General features: G+C 32.1%; 1 protein-coding gene across 2 annotated transcripts in view; it reads right to left on the bottom strand.

Moving 5' to 3' along the window:
• COL11A1 (collagen type XI alpha 1 chain) overlaps window positions 1-22,844 on the bottom strand; it is a 230,623-nt gene that overhangs the window by 21,457 nt on the left and 186,322 nt on the right. For both annotated transcript variants that reach the window (XM_031002707.3, XM_055375041.2), the window contains exons 48-55: window positions 22,615-22,668; window positions 21,409-21,462; window positions 16,716-16,769; window positions 15,796-15,903; window positions 15,444-15,497; window positions 14,732-14,785; window positions 13,260-13,313; window positions 61-114 (exon numbers count right to left, since the gene is read on the bottom strand). In XM_031002707.3, coding sequence (XP_030858567.1) covers window positions 61-114; window positions 13,260-13,313; window positions 14,732-14,785; window positions 15,444-15,497; window positions 15,796-15,903; window positions 16,716-16,769; window positions 21,409-21,462; window positions 22,615-22,668 — 486 coding nt within the window. The remainder of the gene's footprint in view (window positions 1-60; window positions 115-13,259; window positions 13,314-14,731; window positions 14,786-15,443; window positions 15,498-15,795; window positions 15,904-16,715; window positions 16,770-21,408; window positions 21,463-22,614; window positions 22,669-22,844) is intronic.

Raw genomic sequence — 22,844 nt, 5'->3', positions numbered from 1 at the left:
TTTCAAATATAATATCTTGTATATATAATATATATTATGTATATATTATTTTTTTTTTACCTTAGCACCTTTTTCACCTTGTCTTCCCTCTGCACCTGCAGCTCCAGGAGGACCCTATAGACATTAGATTTATTGTAAAATATGTATCACATATAAAAGTAATGTTAATGAGCACTCATTTACAAACACTAAACTTTAGTTTGTAACAGATGAATAAATTGTAGTTTTCTATCACTATTTGGTTTAAAACATAATAACGAAAATCAAAACCCATTTTATGTACAAACTTCCTCTTAGAATACTGAAAAACAGCACAAATTAAGTATACTACAATCACTTCACATCAACATAAGAAAGCAGTAAAAATAGTTTTTAAAGAAATGCTGATGAATTAAAATCGCCACCCTGAGTGTGTTAAATACTGATATATCATTTATGTTTATTATTAGAAATTAATTTAATATATCTACTTGTATTCTACTTTTATTCTCATATGTGTTTTAAGAATGGCCCCTTCCTTAATCTTAGAATATGTATATGTTCATGCATTCTTACAGGATCACATAACAACTAAAGAAACACAATATTTTAAATTATGATGGTCAACAGACACAGTATTTTCATTTTTGAGAACTATGCAATTCACATAAATAGGTAAAATGAAAGCAAATATCACTTTTTAAATCCTAATATTAGAAGTAAAATTGAAAAAAAAATTACACTTTAGATGCCATCCAAAAGCATAAGTACAGAATGACTGAAAAAGAAACTTAATGATCTCTAAGAAACTGCTTTTCATTTTTTTCCCTCAGACTGTCTTGTTTTTCCATTCATTTACTTTAATTTTCATAATAAATTGTGCTCAAAATCATTAACTGAGATTGGGGTTGGTGGTTGCAGAGAGTAGTCATGGTGGTGTTAATTGGTGAGAATAAGGTGAGGCAGGAGGGTGACTGTTCCTTTTCAGATGCCATATTAATATTTTAATGGTGAATATATCCCAGCCTTTTATATCGTATTTTAAACTGAGTATCAATAGTGGTGGATGATGAGAGGTTGCTTGGAGGGTACAATGTGCATTGCTTCAGTGATGGATGCACTGAAGGCCCAGACTTCATCACAATGTAATATCAGTATAGCAAAATTGCACGTGTACCCCATGAATTTATACACAAAGTAAAGATGAATAAAATGAGTATCAAGCACTTCAATTCCATGAACTCATTTTATCTCAGAAAGAGTCAATGATGACATCATTAGTAATGATTTTCTCAATATCATTCCTATAACTATCTATTATTAGACATTCGTTGTACCTCAACCCAAAGATAAAAAATGTATAAATTCTATGGGTAATCTCTTGAGGTGGAATCAATATGCTAATAATAATATATACATTAAAACTTCAAAGGACATCTTTCAAATTTCATATTTAAGCAAAAGGAATTCTGTGTTGAGCCATGAATTTCAAATTTGTTCTATTGTTAAAATGTTGAGCCAGAAATTATTTTGGTGTGATCTTTAAAATAATAACATATGCAAAGTAGATACAACAATAATAATGATTATTATTTGGGAAATAGAAATAATGACATTCAATGAAATAATAGCTTTTCCTTATTCAATGACAGTTTTTCCTTAAACTGGTAACACAATGATATGTGGGCTTAACCTGAAAAGATTGCATTTACAAACATGAAGTTTATAGTAGAAAAGATATATCAATACACGGCTTTTAAAAAAGCAAGCCATCTATTGTCTAAAATCGGAAGGAAAATATCACCTTTACTTCAAAGGAGAAAGAAAATCAGTATTAGAAGAGCCCAGAGAATTTTAACATAACTAAATAACAATACAGCAACTAAATTGTGATTAAAATAAAGGGCTTCTTGTCCCTAAATAATTTCTTCCTTCTGTGAACAAATATCTGTCATAGTAAAAATTTTATTAAATGACTTTGTTCTGTTCTTTTTCTCATTTTTCCCAATTTTATTTATTCCTTATATGTTTTCCAGATGACAAAAAAATAAGAAAAATGACGACGAAAGCAGATATACTTTTCCTGAGAGAGTAGTAAGTCAAGTGGGACCTAATAGAAGGTGTTAAGGTCATGAGGGCTCATGAATTGATTAATAATAAATATAAAAGGGCTGAGGCAGCCAGGCACAGCAGCTCATTCCTGTAATCCCAGCATTTTGGGAGACCAAGGCAGGCGGATCGCCTCAGGTCAGGTGTTTGAGACCAGCTGGGCCAACACAGTGAAACCCGTCTCTACTAAAAGTACAAAAAATTAGCTGGGCGTGGTGGTGGGCACCTGTAATCCCAGCTACTTGGGAGGCTGAGGCAGGAGAATCGCTTGAACCCGGGAGGCAGAAGTTGCAGTGAGCCGAGATTGCACCATTGTGCTCCAGCCTGGGAAATAAAAGCAAAACTCCGTCTAAAAAAAAAAAAAAAAAACTGAGGCTGTGAATTTGATGTCTTGCTCTTTCAAGTCTGCTCCTTGTCCTTCCACCATGGTATGACACTGCAACAAGGCCCTTGCAAAATGTGGCCACTCAATCTTGGATGTCCCATACTTCAGCCAATAAATCTGTGCTTATTATACATTACAGAGTCTGTGTTATTCTGTTATAGTAGTACAAAACAAAGACAATGCCTACGGACAAATTGTTGTCCCAATAATTTATTCCTCATATGTTTGCATAAACGAAGGGGCAGAAACTTAATCTGGTGAGCTCTTGCTGCACTTTCATGAAGTAATGAGTGTTCTTATTGAAAAATACCTCATAAAAACATAACACACTAAAATAGGGTCTAGTTAATTCTCCACCAGTAGTTATTGTTGTAACAGATTTTTCTACTCAAGAGAACTACTCTTCATATAAAGCATCTAATATAATCTTCTTTCCACTATTCAAGTTTTACAGTATGATTCTGTAATTTAATCATTTTTCCACTCATGTCACAAACATTTAAATATCCCTTACATTCCAGAATGTGCTATGCATATAAATAACATGTAAAATCAAATCCCTAAGAAATTCACAGAATTTAGTCACAAACACAGATACAAAAATTAACAAATAGAACACTGTAAAATAAACAAAGATGAGATCAGTGTACAAAATAGGTACAATGATCCAGTTTGGCAGTATAGAGGATTTTCCTAAAAACCTAGTCTCTGATCTGAATCTTACAGTGTGAGTTGATGAGAGAGGGATGGCTTCTTCTAACACTTTACCTTCTGATCACTCAAATGCATGCTTAAAGGAATAAGAATGGAAAGTACACGATAGTCTTTATGGACCTGCTAAGAGTTCACTTAGGCCAGTAACTAAGCATCTATGCATTTGTTTTGCTATGAGGCAGAATATTAGGGTGCATGAGTATGTGGTGACTTGAGAGTTAGGGAGGAAAAAAGAGAATTGGAGAAAGGCAGAGACTTGGCATATGGAGATCTTGATTTTTTAATATTAGCAAAATAAACTGTCAAATTTAGTATACAATTAGCTATTTGGATAAACAGACATTTTTGAACATGTTAAATGAACAAGAATTTTTGTTTCCCCACATTAAAAAATTAGAACAATTTTCCCAAAAGTATTAAAAACATTAATATTTAAAACAGTTTAAAAATAAATAAATTTGATTCAAAATTTTTAGAACCTTTAATACTCCTCTTGAACTATGAATCTCCTAGAAAGGTATATAATCTCTGCAGTGGTTCTCAAATTAAATGCAGACCTTGTTTTCATAATGACCTTACTTGGAAGGCACAGTTTTGTACCACACAGAAATTTTAAGTGGATTTATAATTTATTTTATTATTACAATGTACTTTCTATCTATACATTTATATTAGAATTTTTCAAAGGATTTTGTAAAAGAAAATGTCTGAATTTGAAATTTGAATTAATACTATATATACTACTTTATATGTGTGTGCATATATATACACACACACATAGTACATGCATATACAAGGTACACACATATATATATACTATATTATATATATGATGTGTGTGTGCATAAGTTAAAACTTCATCTGTCATTATAACCAGTTAATAACAACAGTTACCATTTTAATTTTTTATTGTGAACTTCCCTTTGGCAATATGAGCTGAATTCAAATTTCCATTTAATATGTGCATTTTCAGGTTATAATGCTTAAATTATTTTGGTCAGCTCTAGATTTTTTTTTCAGTAAAAGGACATGGAACTAGCTAAAATGATAACTTTAGTATTAAAAGTCCATGGCTTATTGAAACAAGCTGTACAAATCTTCCAGTCCCTTAAGGAAATATACATTCATTCTCAAGTATTACAAATGCATGACAGAAAGTACATATACTATGAATGATAATGTAATTCTCCTACTTGTTTAATAACCATTAGAATTTTCTTTCTCAGTATCACTGCCACTTACAACATTGTGATCAATATTCTGTTAGGAAGTTTTATTATCATTCATGCGTAAGATTCAATCACAGAAAAAAAGTGGTAATACTTTTGAACACATTTCTTGTCATTGCTACATCTGCCATAAGATATTATAGAAAAAAATTGTGACTTTTTTATTGTTTCCACAGTGGGAAAGTAAGGATCTGAGAAATGTTAATTTCCACAAAATATATACAAACCTAATTTAAGATTAACATTTCTAGATGGACTAAAGGGAAACAGATTGTAAGGCAAATCTGTATTCAACCAAAGCACGAGCCTGTAGAACAGATATTACCTTACTGCATAGAAATATGCTTTTGCTATTTTCACAAAAGTGGTATTAAAATGATTGCTGCATCAGATATTGAACTCAAAGGTTTGTGGTGACAGTATTCTCAAATCAGTTTCAATTCATAGAATTCACTCTGCATTATACCCCTCTATGATTAGATGTTTGTGTTCACCTGTGGTATAGACAAAGTGACCTCACATATGTACAGTGTATAAACAGAGTGATCTCACTTATGTACAGTACTTTCCTCTTTTTGACACAGGGTCTCACTCAGTTGCTCAGGCTGGACAGCAGTGGCGCTATCTTGGCTCACTGCAGCCTCGAACTCCTGGACTCAAGCTATTCTCCCACCTCAGCCTCAGAGTACCTAGGACTACAGGCTCATGTCATCATACCTGACTAATTTTTGTATTTTTTTGTAGAGACAGGGTTTCACCATGTTGCCCAGGCTGATCTCCTACTCCTGAGCTCAAGTGATCCTCTTGCTTCAGCCTCTCAAAGTGCTGGGATCTTGAATTAAATTTTCTATAAGGTGTAAGGAAGGGATCCAGTTTTAGCTTTCTGCATATGGCTAGCCAGTTTTATACAAAAATTAATTCAAGATGGATTAAAGACTTACATGTTAGACCTAAAACCATAAAAACCCTAGAAGAAAACCTAGGCAATACCATTCAGGACATAGGCATGTGCAAGGACTTCATGTCTAAAACACCAAAAGCAATGGCAACAAAAGCCAAAATTGACAAATGGGATCTAATTAAACTAAAGAGCTTCTGCACAGCAAAAGAAACTACCATCAGAGTGAACAGGCAACCTACAGAATGGGAGAAAATTTTTGCAACCTACTTATCTGACAAAGGGCTAATATCCAGAATCTACAATGAACTCAAACAAATTTACAAGAAAAAAACAAACAACCCCATCAAAAAGTGGGTGAAGGATATGAACAGACACTTCTCAAAAGAAGACATTTATGAAGCCAAAAAACACATGAAAAAATGCTCACCATCACTGGCCATCAGAGAAATGCAAATCAAAACCACAATGAGATACCATCTCACACCAGTTAGAATGGTGATCATTAAAAAGTCAGAAACAACAGGTGCTGGAGAGGATGTGGAGAAATAGGAACACTTTTACACTGTTGGTGGGACTGTAAACTAGTTCAACCATTGTGGAAGTCGGTGTGGCAATTCCTCAGGGATCTAGAACTAGAAATACCATTTGACCCAGCCATCCCATTACTGGGTATATACCCAAAGGATTATAAATCATGCTGCTATAGACACATGCACACGTATGTTTATAGCGGCACTATTCACAATAGCAAAGACTTGGAACCAACCTAAATGTCTGACAACGATAGACTGGATTAAGAAAATGTGGTAAATATATACCATGGAATACTATGCAGCCATAAAAAAGGATGTCCTTTGTAGGGACATGGATGAAACTGGAAACCATCATTCTCAGCAAACTATCACAAGGACAAAAAACCAAACACCGCATGTTCTCACTCATAGGTGGGAACTGAACAATGAGAATACATGGACACAGGAAGGGGAACATCACACACCAGGGACTGTTGTGGGGTGGGGGGAGGGGGGAGGGATAGCATTAGGAGATATACCTAATGCTAAATGACTAGTTACTGGGTGCAGCACACCAACATGGCACATGTATACATATGTAACACATCTGCAGGTTGTGCACATGTACCCTAACATTTAAAGTATAATAATAATAAAATAAAAATTAAAGAAAAGGAAAGAGAGAGAAAGGAAGGAAGGAAGAAAGGAAGAAAAGAAGGAGGGAGGGAGGAAGGAAAATTAGTGGTGCCTTTATTTGTACCCTGAGTTGCTAAAGCACCCATATAAGTTAAAAAAAAAAAAGTGCTGGGATCGTGGGTGTGACCAAATACCTCTTTCTCAGTTGACTCATAGTTTAATAACTTTATTATTTCTTAAACTGGTCTTAAATATCTACTGTTTGACAAATCCATTTTATTAAAATATACATGAAGTTGTCATGAGTTTAAATGCTTCTATTTTTGGTAATTGTTCTCATAGGAAATTCTTTACCATATATGTCACAGGAATTTGCACCAAGGTATAACCAATTTATATTAGTATTACAAATATAAATTTCCTTAAAATCACAATATACTATACTCTGAAAGTGCCGTTAATTAATATTCTATATCCTTTTTGTATGTGTATCACCCAGTTAGTTCAGTATTGGTCACCGCTGAACTCAAACAACAAAGCAAAATCAACAATAAACAAAACTAACTTTACCATGAATTTATTGCTAACAAGCTATCATTTCATGTATACAACTAGGATATTAGAAGAAAATATTTTACTCCTTATTTTATATTTTATTTAATAATAGGTTTATTTAGTTTATTAATGATACTACAATTTGAAACCCTTATTCAATGCTTAATAATAACATCCACTGTTTGAGATTCTGATAGATTCAGGCATTAGGCTTTGTGCTTTAAATATACATTTTCTTAATTTAGTCCTCACTTCCGTATTGTCAATTAGTTATTATGACTGCTTTTTAAATGAGAAAACTGAGACTCAAATAAATTAACTTATCCCAAGTCACATTTTTAGGTAGCAAGGATTTGAAACAAGTTCTGTCTGATTCTGATGCAACAGCATTCTGGTCTCTACTTTTTAGTGAAATTAAGATAAAAGGAGTGTCAGTTTATAGGTTGCAAATAATGTTAGTAAGTAATTTGGGCTTCAGTTTTTGGGTTTACTTTTTGTTTTCTTGAGAGAGGGTCTCCCTCTGTTGTTCAGATTGGAGTACAGTAGAACAATCATGACTCACTGCAGCCTGGACCTCCTGGGCTCGTGCAATCCTCCCACCTCAGCCTCCCAAGCAGCTGGGACTACAGGCATGTGCCACCACACCTGGGTAATTTTTAAAAGTTTTTGTGAAGATGAGGGTCTCACTATGTTGTCTCAAAGTCCTGGGCTTAAGCAATACTCCTGCCTAAGTCTCTGAAAATGCTGGGATTACAGGTGTCAGCCACTGCACTTGACCTGTGTTTCCAGTTTCTTTTTCTTTTTCTTTTTTTTTTTTCAAGCTAAGCCACCTATTTGTTTATGTTGAGGTAGAGTTATTGACTAAATTAACTAGTGCTGTAGGCTGTAAATTAATGGTGCAAGCATTAATTACTAGTGTTAAATCAGAACAAATCATAGTTTTGGTAATAAGATTGTTGACATAAGAGTAATTTTTCACACCATTAAAATATATTTTACTCTGGTGAAGAAAATAGATTATTATGTAAAACAGAAAGAAGCAATTAAGCATGCCAGTTTATCCAAACCTAATACAGAAAACAATTTAACATATTGTGTTAAATGGTTTTCAGTTTCAATTTATTGTTGCCATATTTTAAAAGAGAAAACCCTGCATATTATGCTCGATCGGGCTGACCTAAGGTTGATTTTTCTATTATATGAAAATGAATGTGAATAGCTTTGTAAGCAATGCATAGTCACCACCGTTCTCATGTTATTATTAATTCATGAATACAAAGCCTTCTAATTTTGTTTACAAAGTGACTAGAATGGATTAAAATAGCTCATCATCTTTCTATAAATTGTAATTTAAAAAGAGAGGATAGAACAGTGCTAAAATTTTTATGAGGTTATTGTAAAATAATTTATCAAAAATCAATGGGAACTCAACTAATGTACTATCTCATAATGTTAAAGAACATATGCTAGAATGACTCAATATTATATTATTTTAGGCTTTCAACCTAAATGCACTACATAATACAATATCATTAACTTAGAAGCTTCCTACATACCACTCGTAACAATTGCAATCCACTTTTTTTCCACAGAAGTAACTGCCATCCTAAATTTTTGTTAATCATTGGCTTATGTTTCTTTATCATGTTTACCACTTATGTTAAAATGCTAAACATATCTGTAACAATTCTGCATATTATATAAATGAAATAATGTAATATATATTTTCCAGTTCAACATTATACACACATACACACACAAGACATACATATACACATACACATATTTATTCTGCTTAATGTTTAATATTAGATTTTGAGATTCATCTATGTTATGCATGCATCTGTAGTGCATTTATTTTATTACCATACAAAATTTTAGTTTATTAATATACTTCAATTAACTTATATTGTCTACAGTTATTATTAACAAGGATAACAAAATATTATTCCTTGAGTCTTTTGGTGGATATGTGCAAAATGTCATCTAGGATATGTGCTTAGAAATGGAATTACCAGATGACAGAAAAAGTTCATGTTAGATTCTATTAGGTAACATAGAACTATTTCCCTAAAGTGGCAGTACCCAGTAACTCAAAACAGCTGTGCATAATAATCTTCACTGTTTTTTGAAAACATTCTTCTCAATACTTGGTTTGTCAGAGTACATTTTTTGTTAATTGGTGTATTTGATATAGTATCTCAATGTAATTTCTGGTACACACTTTCCTGATTTCTACAAATATTTTTTCTTGTTTCATGGGGTATTTGGGTCAAATACTTTTTCATGCCTTTGGCATATTTTTTTCTATTGTTTTTTCTTGCTATTATAATTTGTAAGAAATACTTAGATATTCTAACAAATTATTCTATGCATGTTTCCTGTATGTTACAAATATTTTCTCCCAATCAGATCTTTTTGTTCCAATGTCTTCTAAGTATTTTTGGATAAATAGGAAATTTTAATGGTCATATATTTGATACATCAATCTATTCCTTTCTGATTACACCTGTGTGATCAGAATTTACGACTGGAGGTCAAAAAATTACTCTCAAATAATTTTTGGTAAAATATTTCAAAGTTTACCTTTGACATTTATGATTATAAATCAATTAGAACTGAATTCTGTTAAATGAGCTAGATGAGGTATATTTAATCTTTTTCCATATAGAAAATCATTTCTCCCAGCAGAATTTTTTCAATAGTCTATCCACTTTCCATTGATGTGTAATGTCCAATTTGTTACAAATAAGGTTTACATATGCCCTTAGGTATTTTCTGGTCTTTTTCTTCAATGAGACCATTGCCTATATATCTATATAAAAAATCAAGTATAACTTTGCAAGTAAATTATCTTAATTTCTTATTTTTTACCCACCTCATAAATCCACTTAACCATAATTTTATTTTTTTAAGGATTTTTAAATACATTTTAACCAAGGGAGTTAACAATGATGTCTAGTTAGAAATATTGGCAGGAATGAGAGTAACATAATTTTTCTATTTTCTAATTGTATTTGACATTTATATCTAAAGAAAAATTTACCAATTGCTTACAATTTCACAATATCATGTAATCTTTAATTTTGGATGAAAAAATAATTATTGATTACTGCTATAATATGGATATTTCTCCCCTCCAAACGTCATGTTGAAATTTGATTCCAAATCTTGGCGGTAGAGCCCAGTAGGAGGCGTCTGAGTCATGGGGATGGATTTCTTATGAATAGATTAATACCTTTCCAGGATGGGTGTGAGTGGCTTCTCACTCTGTTAGTTCCTGAGAGAGCTGGTTGTTAAAAAGTGCCTGGCACCTCTGCTGCCCCTTCTTGCTTCCTCTGTCACCTTGTTATCTCTGCACACACCCCCTCTGCTTCTCCTTCCAGCATGAGTGGGAGTAGCCTGAGGCCCTCACGAGAAGCAGATGTTGGCATCATGCTTCCTGTAGAGCCTGCAGAACTGTGAGCTAGATAAACCTCTTTTCTTTATAAATTACCCAGCCTCAGGTATTCTTTTATAGCAACACTAAATGTACTAAAAAAGGATGCTTCATGTTCTTAAAGCAACAAATAACTAAATTTTTTTGTACATTATATTTTCATTAATATACTACTATATTTTATTATAACTGATTATTTCTAATATATGAAAATGCATCCTTCATTATAAGAGACAGGAATTAAGAATCAGCAATTAACTCATGTTTTAAAATTATATCTCATTTAACTAGAAATTGCAGAGGTCCAACTCAGATGTAAATGAATAAGAATGTAAATACATGGACTTTCTCTTACTCAAAACTACTTTGGTGTTGTAGAGCAAATATATAATCTAAATCTGAATATGTATTGACTTTTCTATGATATTTTCTCAATTCCAGAATTGGGGGGAGGTCTTCCTAGAAGTCTGAGTTATTCACTAAAATTATAATTGTCGATCATTATCCATTCCAAAGTAATAAACACAAATATATTTTAAAAATATGTTATAATAAAGAATAAAAATTTACTGCATTATATTATCATGATTTTAAAATTAGTAAATATGACTGAAAATATTTTGAAAGTTTATAATATCAATAGCGTCAACATTATTATGTCAAAATAGCTTCATACAACAGTTTAATAGTTTTAACATATAATATTTTTATGTGATAGTTAAAGGTTTATATATAAGTTTTGGGTCATATTATTATACTAAAAGACTCATGAGATTTACTGGTTCACACATATATGTCTCTTTTTTATGTTTGCATTAATACTCTTTAATAGGTTATTTTATTCTACTACTTAAAATAATTTTCAAAAATATTCAGTTGTTTTCAAAATGAATAATTCACGTGACCCACCACTGAATGGCTAAAGAAACAAATACATTCTATAACTCTGTTACCATGTTAAGATACTTCATCTCAAATATCAAATGATAATTACTTAAATTTATTAAAAAATATAAATATGTACTTTTTTGACATATTTTAAAATGAAACTAGACTAGATAGCACTTGCTGAGAGTTTGACTTGAGTAATGAAATGAGCTGAGAAGCTGCCAATGTATAATAGAATATTTAAAATCAATTTTGATATAGTCTCTCCTTTTCTAGCTGCTACCACATTTTGAAGCAAGGTTTAATTCCCTTGCTTATATTAAAAGCATCATACTTTATACTTGTATGATGATTATCTCTGTGCTCAGAAGTGTTTAATAACTATGCCATAACTCAGTGTTAACACAGCAACAGTTATGAGGTGATTTTTTTTTTATTGTGTTACATGATTTATCTTATGTTCAACCCAACCCTAGGGTGGGTGTTAGGTCCTCTGAGAAACAGAAAATACACAATTTGCCCAAGGTAATACAGGTAATAACTGGTGAAGCTGGGTTGAAAGACAGCTATTGTGACTGCATTGTTCTACTAACCACATTATATAGCATCCCACCATCTGAGGCCAGAAAAAAGAAAAAAAATGATTTCCTGTTGTTCCAAGAAGTATTTCAACTCATTCTCAAGGATGTTTTTTATAGTTATTCTTCCAAAAGGTCTGAAATAGTATAATAGACAGCTATGCATCACAGTTTTATGAGCAGCTGGACTTCAAGCAGAAAGAGACAATGGATATCAAAAATCATGTACACTTTCCAATTACTTTCTAAGAATAATAGCCCCATGGTTGTTTGGGGATAAATCTATTGACACTGAGACCATGCTTTGGGGTTGTAGACACAATAATAATAATAAAAGAAAACGTAAGAAAATGTACTTGGCCAATGAAGAGCAAATTGTTTTCAGAGACAAGTTTTATTATAAATTAAATATATTTTTGGCAAAGAGAAATGTTTGTAAATATTGATTCAAATTTGTATTGCTGAGAGACAAAAGTAAAACCCATTCACATTCTATGTTTAATGTGAGGATATTCAGTGTGAAAAATTCCCCTGAAATAAAGATACCATTAGAAAACAGCAGTGGCCGTAATTGTCCTGTGACTTTGGATTACTGAAGAGGGAGTCAGTCTCATAAATATATTTTGATGTTTATCACATATTTTACTCATGTGCCGGTTTGAAAATAGACTGCAGGTGGTACAGAAGAAAACGCTAAAGTGAGATAGCTGCTGTAAGAGGCATGTCTGCAGAGATTGCTTTATTATGAAAAGAATGCATCAGTGAGAAAAGGACAGGAAAGTAAATCTCCTAGGGTCTACTGTGGCCAATATTGTCAGCAATATCTATTTATTTGTATTTTGCTATAGCACATCATTAAAATACTGTTTCCGAGCCAGAGAAGTTTGACAGTGTAAAGCAATTTAACATTATATACTGATTCCTGAGCTCATTTCAGCTCATTTCATTGATGCATTCAGGTTTTTACAATGTTTTAAGCTAGCACTGGACTTTTGACAGCTCATCCCCATGTATTACAATAGGAGTTAATGTTCAGGCTACCACCAAAGTCTTTTATAATAATCTACTACATTTGTACAAAGGGGAGCTCTAAGCACAGAGGAGTGGAAAGCTCTTTAAGTAGAAGTTGTTTTTCTCATTTTTATTGTGACAGTGAAATAGTTAGAATATGTTCTATTTTAGTTATTATTTGGCACATTTAAAAATTGTTTTTAGGATTTATGATATTTCTCATTATTCTTATAACATGCTGCCTGCAGCTTACACACATTATATAAATTTATCCATGGTGACTAATGAGCATATGTTTCAAATAAAGAATTAAAGAAACTTACTCGTTTTCCAGGAGGACCTGGTGGGCCAGCCTCACCAGATGGGCCAGGAGGACCCTATAAAATGTGAAAAAATACCTTTAACAAAATTGGATATTATTTTGTGGCCCACATAAATTTTCAAAATCTGGATGGAAACCAACCCTCTTTCTTCATTTCCACATGTCAATATTTCCTGGAAAATCTCAGTCCTATTTCAGATACCTAAACTTCCTCTAGATATTTATAGTTAGAGCTGGTAAATTTATATGGTAAAATTATTTATAGTTAGAACAAAGTGAATCAAATTCTCTTTATTTAAAACTGTGTCCTATTAAAAAGTGCTAATTTATATCTGGCAAGCATTAAATAGGCATGCTAATTAATATCATATGGTTAATAATTCTGCTTATATCACATAAATATGTGAAAACATAATACTATTACTTTTAAATTTGTTTTTGTACAACACTAACATTCTATGCCAAGTTGTATATAACATACTGATATGGTTTGGCTGTGTCCCTACCCAAATCTCATCTTGAATTGTAGTTCCTATAATCGCCATGTATCCTGAGAGGGACCCAGTGGGAGGTAATTGAGTGATGGGGGTGGTTACTCACATTCCGTTCTTGTGATAGTGAGTGAGTTCTCACAAGATCTGATGGTTTAATAAGTGGCTTTTCACCCTTCACTTTGCACTCCTCTCTCTTACTGCCTTGTGAAGAAGGACATGCTTGCTTCGCCTTCCACCATATTGTAAGTTTCCTGAGGCCTTCCCAGCCATGCAGAATTGTGAGTCAATTAAACCTCTTTCCATTATAAATTACCCATTCTTGTGTACCTCACAGCAGTATGAGAATGGACTAATACACATGCTGAGATATGATCCACAGGTCTGTCTATGCAGAATAAGCCTGTATCTGTGATAGTAAAGCATCTAGTGGGAATGGCCCCAAAGACAAAATTGTGTTGAGGGACCATTGTCTTTGGCTCCTAAAGTGAGTTCCCTCCCTTACTTTCTCCCTAAATAACTAAATGTGGTCAAAGTACACTCCTGTATCATTCACAAGTTTTTTTAAAAAGGCCTATACTATGTTGAGAGTTCATTTAGGTTCACAATTAAAATAATTCATGCTAATGATGGGATAATAACTTTTGCTAATGATAGGAAATAACTGCTTTTAGTATTATTAGTGATTTAAATTTTTTAACACAATGGATAGATAACTGAATTTGACATATTGTGACAACCTTATTAGTATGATATGATTACACTTTTCATTATAAATACTGTTTATTAATTTACATCAAATAAGAAACACTCCATGTAAGATTGACTTTTAATGGGAATTTAAAATTTTTTTTGATAATTCTTTCAAAAAAGTGCATACACATAGAGCTATGTTTTTCAAAGGCTGATTACTTCTAATTATCTCATTAAAATGCCTTGAGACTATGTAAAAACTTAAAAATAAATTAGTGCATTTACTCACCGGTTGACCAGGATCTCCATCTTCACCCTTATCACCACCAACACCATCTTGACCCTATAAGAGGCAATAAAATATGAAGCAAGATATATCTCAGTATCAATAAATCACACTACTTATCAGGAAAAAATTATGTTAGGCCATCTCTTGAGAAAAATTATCAGATGGACAAGTAAAATCATTATATTCTTTTAACCTTTTTAAAAAAGATTGTGGTACCTCTCACTCTCCGCACAAAATTTTGTAAAACTGCTACTATTAATATATCAAATTTAAAATCCAGCATGCTCTTTATATAAGGAAGAAAGAAGATGGCATTAGTATACAATGTCAGTGAATCTTTTCACCATGAACAAATATGGTATAGTTTGAAATAGGATTTGCATTATAGAAGAGAAACAGAAAAGCAAAGATCCTGTAACTTTGAAATAACAATAATGATGCTACTCAGATAATTTGTTTTTACAACCCATCAAAGTCTAGGAATCTAATCCAACTGTTGTACCTATGTTGCATGAAGAGCTTAATCACTTAATGTTGGTGCAATAGTCTCCAACTATATGGATTTTCCTGCATTGGCAATTACTTTTTATGTTTTCTTTTTCTTTCTGTTTTTGGGAGTTCACTTAGGTTATTCGATTTTTTCTTTATTAACAATACAGAAATTGGAAACATTCCCTCCAAAATAATTTCTTAATTTTTCCCTGATACTTACTGCAGGGCCAGGTTCCCCAGGAGGACCAGGATCTCCAGGAAAACCAACAGGACCCTAGAATGACGTTTTGAAAGAAAAAGAAATAAATGAAAAATAATTTTTTATAAAGTTATGACATTCTGGAGGTGAAGAGGTTAAAGGCATGACAAAACCTGCTGAGAATATTTCTCTTCTCCCGCCAAAAACTTTCTAAAGAATTAATTCAATTGAGAATGCTTATGAATATATGAAATGATGAAAAGTCAGATTTACCAACTATGTTCCAGAGTCTCAGGATTTCAAGTCTTTCTAAGAAAAGCTCCAAGGTGAGTTTGGCATAAATGCCACATTAGAGGGGACCAAACTCACTTACCGGGTTACCCTTAGGGCCGTCATCACCTGGTGGCCCCTTGGCACCAGGAGGTCCAGCAGCTCCAGGTGGACCAGCTTCCCCTTTCTCTCCTCTTTCTCCTTTGGGACCCTAAACAATGTTAAAAAAAAAAAAAAGAAGGAAAGGAGTTATATTACAAGTTTTGCATAAAAGTTTATTAACCTCGGCACACTGGGCCAGACAATATTTTTTTTTTAGACGGAGTCTCACTTTGTCGCCAAGTTGGAGTGTAGTGGCACAATCTCAGCTCACTGCAACCTCTGCCTCCCAGGTTCAAGCGATTCTCCTACCTCAGCTTCCCAAGTAGCTGGGACTACAAGCACACGCCACCAGGCCCAGCTAATTTTTGTACTTTTTAGTAGAGACGGGGTTTTACCATGTTGGGCCAGAGAATTTTTGCTGTGGGGAGCTGTTCTCTGTCCTTTAAGAAGTCCAATGGTATCCCTGGCCTTTACTAACTGGATACCAACCCTCCACGTTTGAAGACCAAAACTGTCTCCAGATATTGTCAAATATTTCCTGGTGGGCAAATTTAATCGTGCTTTAAACTAATTAGAATAATATAGTCCTAATACAATTGATACATGTTTAAGGCAGCAGGACTTCTTTGTTTGTTCCTTTTATGGACAGTTCATCAAAGGGAACGTATACAGTAAACAGCCCATAGTTTTAATGTTCTAACTTCAGCAAATATGATATTTTTTCAATTTGTTTATGAATCCACATATGTAGAGATATCCAAAGTTATTAAACAAGGCTTTGTATTTGTGATTTTCCTTAATGAGTTGGGAAGGGAAAGTAAAATTCGAACCACAGCTAAGAGTTAAGTTACATGTTTGTAATGCTGTAAAAGAAATTCCCAAACCAGTAATACACTATGTTAACAATAACACAGTACTTACGCCTACACCTGCTTCCCCAGGAGGCCCTGGGTTCCCTGCTTCTCCAGGTTCACCCTATATGGAGAAGATCAAATTAGTATTAGAATACAGAGATGATGTTTTACATTTGTAAAATTGAAATGTTATCATATCATTTTAGATTAGCCCTTATTTTTTATATTATTTAAAAGGCATTGAAAAGCTTTAATAACAAAAATAAATTTTTCTATCAGTGACTCCAATGCTTTTATTTCTCAGGTGAGTAGACATAAATATGCAGGCTTGATGCTGTAGTTGTCACTGGTTGGTTAATAGTTGGCATATTAATCCAGATTACCACAAAACCATCATAACAGACATATGCATGTTTCCTAAAATATCATGTATTTGCACTGTGTCAATATTCATATTACAATAAAGTTTATTGAGTGAACACTTTCAAATTGTTGTTTGCTAAAATGTAAATTTATTTATCTTAACTACAACAAATCAACAGATGACTTGCTGGTACATATGTTGATATTTTATAGGATTTGTTTAGTAGGAATCTAAAGAACTTAGAGGAAAGACAATAATTATAATATATGTAAAGGTACTTAGACATTAATTAAAATTGCTCCATTTGAGTATACACATAAATGTGATAGCCTTTATTATCTCCCTGTTTAGATATGAATGGCTTTTTTTCTAGCCCAGTGGACTAATAAATAAATCTCTGTAACTAGTAGGGTTTAGCTATGAAAGTCTGCTGCTAATGCCCCACAATTCAAAATGCACAAAAATATAACATCTTGTTCAAGTAATCATTTAAGTAACACAGTACATTCATTTACCATGTTTCCACTCAAAATCAGTCACACTAGTGGTCTTAGCAATTGTGAGGTGGAAATTGTTCTTTTAAATTGAAAAAGAAGTGAGGCCTAAATTTCCCTTACTTTTTAACTCTAATATTTCCAATATTCCTGACACAAATCCACTGCTCTTAAATAAATGTGTCATATTACATACAAACATAATTTCAGGGCAGAGACTATTTTGTGTACATAGTTTCTTACTGTGAGAATATACAAATATTTTAAATTCTTAAATTACCCACTTAATGGTAGAGACATCAAGTACTTTTCAAGAGTTTATTATAAGTAGTGTGATGTGTAAATTATTTCATCTCTCAAGATGAACAGCAAATACTTCCAGAATTTTTGGATAACCCTTACAAAAAAAATTGCATTTATATTATTTATAAAGAGAGGTATCATTCATCTATCTCAGTATAATGTAATGATATGTTAGTGATATTTCCAAGAGCTGATATTAATATCTTAAAAATGAAACAAGTAGTTTGGCATTGAAATGAATTGTAAAATGTCCATATTAAAATATTTATTTAGAAATATGATAAGTCTATTGAGCATGTACATTGAACATGCCATGTTTCATATAATTGGAAAAAAAAAAACCTAAAATTCACATGAAACCAAAAAAAGAGTCTTATTGCCAAAGCAATCTTAAGCAAAAAGAACAAAACTGGAGGCATCACACTATCTGACTTCAAATTCAACTACAAGGCTGTAGTAACTAAAAAAGCATATTTACAGCAAACTAATCTTTGACAAAGTTGACAAAAACAAAAAGGAAAAGATCCTCTTTTCAATAAATGGTGCTGAGAAATCTGATTTGCCTTAAGCAGAAGAATTAAACTAGACTCCTATCTCTTACCATATACAAAAATCAACTCAAGAAAGATTCAAGAATTTAAACATAAGACCTGAAACTATAAAAATACTAAAAGAAAACATAGGGAAAACTCTTCTGGACATTGGTCTAGGCAAATAATTCATGACTAAGACCTCCAAAGCACAGGCAAAAGAAACCCCCAACTAGACAAATGAAATTTAATTAAACTAAAAAGCTTCTGCACAGCAAAAGAAATAACCAAAATGTTTTCTTATGTACCACACTAATTCATGGTAACATCACAGAAAGTTAGAACTGCAGAAGAAATAGTTGAAATATTTCGTAGTAACCCTCTATATGTTTTGTTGTTCTCTTTTCATTCTTATCAACCATAAAGTTAAATTTATGGATATTGTGAAAAGATTATTTTCTTTTTATTAAATGAGTGAAATGATATGTGGTAAAAAGATAGGTTTAAATAATCTTAGAATTTAAGTATGTGCTTTCTAATGATAAATGCTTGAGGTGATAAAAAATTTAAAATATCTTCTGCTTCAAAAAAAGTACGAGCTTTTTGCTACAAAGTTTCTTCATTTTTAGAATAATATATTAATATTCATTTGTCCAAAATACATGAAAACTACCGTGTAGTATGTTAGATCCAAGTGTGCACAATGTAAAATGACAATTAGTTAAAATGAAATTTAAAATTTATCTAAAATGTTTCATTTAAAAGGAAGGTGGGACAAAATCACAAATCAATAAATCATTGCAATAAGACTAATGTTATATAAATTAAGTCTATATTTCTAATACCACAATGCTACAAACTATTCATTCTGAAGAATAATAATTAATATAAGTTTTATGATAGAGCACTGATATATGAAGGAGAAGTTAGATTATGAAGTCATCATTACTTATTGTGTAACTATTTACCTCATTATATAAAACACTTGTTTAGGTACATATCTTTTCAGAAAGAACAACAAATTACTCTGTATGTACAAAGTTATAAAATATGTACAAACCTTAAGAAAATATCCTGACATATTTCCAAGTATTGACAAAATTATTGAAGTGCAAAAGTTACTTATAGCAATTTTACAGTACATGAAGAACAGGTTAAATATATTTTGACAAAAGGCAACGTGACTAAAAGATACTGGTTTTTTTATTCTTCATTGTCAGTGACTGGAAATAAATTTTCCAATATAGAAATGGGTACACATTCAGCCAGAATCAAAGCCAATGTTAGAAATTTGTTATCTATTAGAAATTATACTATCCTTGATTAAAAAACATCAACAACAACAAAAAACAAACAAACAAAAAAAAAACGAAGGTTAGAATTCTGCTTCTATCGTGCTCTGTCACATAAAAAAAATTCAAAAGAAAGGAGCAAAATTAAAAGTGTTTTTTAGTGTAACTCATTTTGACTAGGATTGATTCAAAATGATTCAGATTGACTGAATTATTCTCATAAGAGTCAAAGTTGGCAAAGTGTTACTATAATATACATAGGCTTTAAATTAAATGGAAACAATGTGGAAGGAAGTTTCTCAGAACTAAACATCTGGCATTCATGCCTATTTTCAAGAGTAGCACTGAAATAATGACAGCTTTCCCCTCTGCATTCAAATTCTTTAGGAAACAAAATAAGCCAATAAAAGCTAATAATCCTAGAGACTAGCTCCCACAACAATTGAGTCAGCATTAGAGCCAAAAGGAGATGATGCAAAGAGAAGAGGAAAAGGTGTGTGCCTTGGTGCCTTTTGTCTAACGTGATGATATCCTCAGAGACAAGTGCTCTCCCATAGGAGACTAAGCAAGATGAAAAATGTTTTCTAGGACAACTGAATGGAACGAAAAATGTGTTTTCAGTTTCAACACCAACTACTGGAACAGTTTCAACACACAACTTTAAATTTAAGAATATATTAAAAAAGGCAGTCAATCAAAGAATGCAGTAAGAATTATCTAATGAGTTAAAAATTATCTTAATCAAATAACGATTATAATCAAAATACTAGAATACAAGCGTTAAGCTGAAGTAGATATCAAAATATAATAACATAATCTAATCTTATTACATTTTTTCTGAGAATTAAATGCTTTAATTAAAAGAAATAAATTTAAGTATAATATAAAATATACAAAAAAACTTGAGACCAAGAAAGAGAATCATTTTTAAGAATAGAGAAAGTCTACACTGCAGATATCCTTTAACAAGTAGCATATTAAGGAATTTTTTAGTGTTTTCACTGCATAATATATGATGTTATAAATATAATTCTTCCCTTTCTGAAAATTGGTAGTTTATTTTTTAAAGCAAGCAAATATCAATGATAATTTTCTTGAAAATTCTATTAAGAAGTGAGCATGAATGCATAAATAAGAAATCAATGAATCATTTTGACATTTTTATAAAAGGAAGAGCATAGTTTTAAATGAAATCATGTTCACAAGAAAAAAAAAGCTATTCTGAGCCCAGATATTGTGGTTCATGCCAACTATTTTGACAAGTGACAAAGATAGGTCAGAGTATTAGTAATGAAAATATAACTCAAAATATAACAAAATGAATGATTCATTCCTTTGTGGCTTGCAGGATTCCTTTCTCCCTTTAAGTCAGTTACATCAAGCAATCTCTTCTATTTTGACATTACTAGACATTCATGGACTACAGTGTATCCTAGCTTAGTCATTTTCTAAGGAAAATCTTTGATGAAATTACAGGAATCCTCTAGGGCTCAGCTTTCTCAGCTTACAAATGTGGATATTAACGACACCGTAATTGTGAGGTTCCTGCTTAAAGAAAATAACACCTGCACTCATTCAATATAATAATTGGCAATCAAAACATAATATTGCAAAATCATTTTAACTTTAATTTTTGAAACTACTAGATGACACGTGAATCATATAACTATGTAAAAGGCTTAGAAACACACATACTAGAAGCACTTAAACTACTACCCAATATTATTACAGTTCTTAATTCATGCTGTTTCAAACTGCGTGTCACTAACATATTTACCTTTTCTCCAACACCACCAACTGAACCAACAGACCCTGGGGGTCCTTGTGGTCCCTGCAGTGTAGAAAAAGGAATGTAATTATCCATATTCTTATTAAAACAATGCATTCGTAAACATATGTCTAGTTGTTCTCAAAAAAGAGAAATAGATGCATGAGTATTCTTAGTCATTTAAAGAATGAGACTAAATGATGCTTAATAGAATTGTCAAATGTGTTGGAAAGCAAATAATTGAATATATTACACTGATTTTCAAATTCACTATAATTTTGAAGATAAAGCAGGAGACTTTCAAGCTCTGGTTGATTCCTGAAACATAATTTCAATCTCTTTGCCAATAGAATAGTCAGATTGGTTTTAGGCGGTGATTTTGTAGAGAATCAAAATTATGACCCTGGTTAAGAATTACATAATCCGGGCAAGAAACAAACCCCTTATAACATCTTTTAGCTTTTAAATTACCTAAGAAGAATGAAAATCTAGAAACTCTTTTAATTGCTCTCTTTCTAGTCTATTTTTACTCAGTTCTGGCCTGCCAGAATTAAAGCAGATATTAAATAATGAAGAAATGAAGACCAGAGACATGAAGGAAACATAGACTTCTTCATTGTGAAAAGTTGGCCAGAAGGAAAAATATCATCAAAGCCATAGATCCATTAAAGGTAACAGTAAGATAAATATGGCATTATATTTCAAAATCTTATAACATCAAAATAATTTTTAAGCTTGGAGAATATCATCTTTATACAATTAAGAGAAAACATTTTACATGATAAAGCGTGCACCTATCACGCACATATTGCTGTAACATTATATAGTCTGAAAATACAAAATGCAAAGCTTTTACATGAAAGCCACTGTTAACAAGTGCATAAGAGTTATCATATGCAAGGCACAGTCTAAGTATGTTGGTTTGAACAATGTAGTAATTTTAATATATACAACATTATAACATTTCTCAGTCACCAGTAAATATCTATTGAATGGAAAATGTGTACCTATGTTACATTTTCCATGATTTGTTCACTATAAATTCCATTTATTTCATTGTATAATAAAGTGGAGTGAATAGGTGACCCTTGAGTTCTTAACCACTTAATATTAAACAATAGTTTAATATTGTTATAACTCACAAAGAGCATCTGCTATAAAATAACAATACCTATATAACTTCAAAATAATTAACATATATTTCAGAGTTCTTACATCAGCTCCATTGGGACCTTGAGGGCCTCTTGGGCCTGGAGGACCAGGTGGACCCTGTAAGAGAGAAATATTGAGGTTTACAAAGACCAAATTCAAATGTGTTTCCAACATTTTCATTTTATGACTGAAAAATCTAAAAGGAGTTTAAGCTTGTAAAAACTATAGTTAGTGAAGCATATCAGGGTTATAAGTCATCCTTCATGGATACAACATCATGTTAGCAAATGAGC

The sequence above is a fragment of the Gorilla gorilla genome, chromosome 1 (genome assembly GCF_029281585.2).
Source record: "Gorilla gorilla gorilla isolate KB3781 chromosome 1, NHGRI_mGorGor1-v2.1_pri, whole genome shotgun sequence".
Lineage (NCBI taxonomy): Eukaryota > Metazoa > Chordata > Mammalia > Primates > Hominidae > Gorilla > Gorilla gorilla.
The sequence above is the reverse complement of the archived record's forward strand: the minus strand, read 5'-3'. Positions and strand labels throughout refer to the sequence as shown.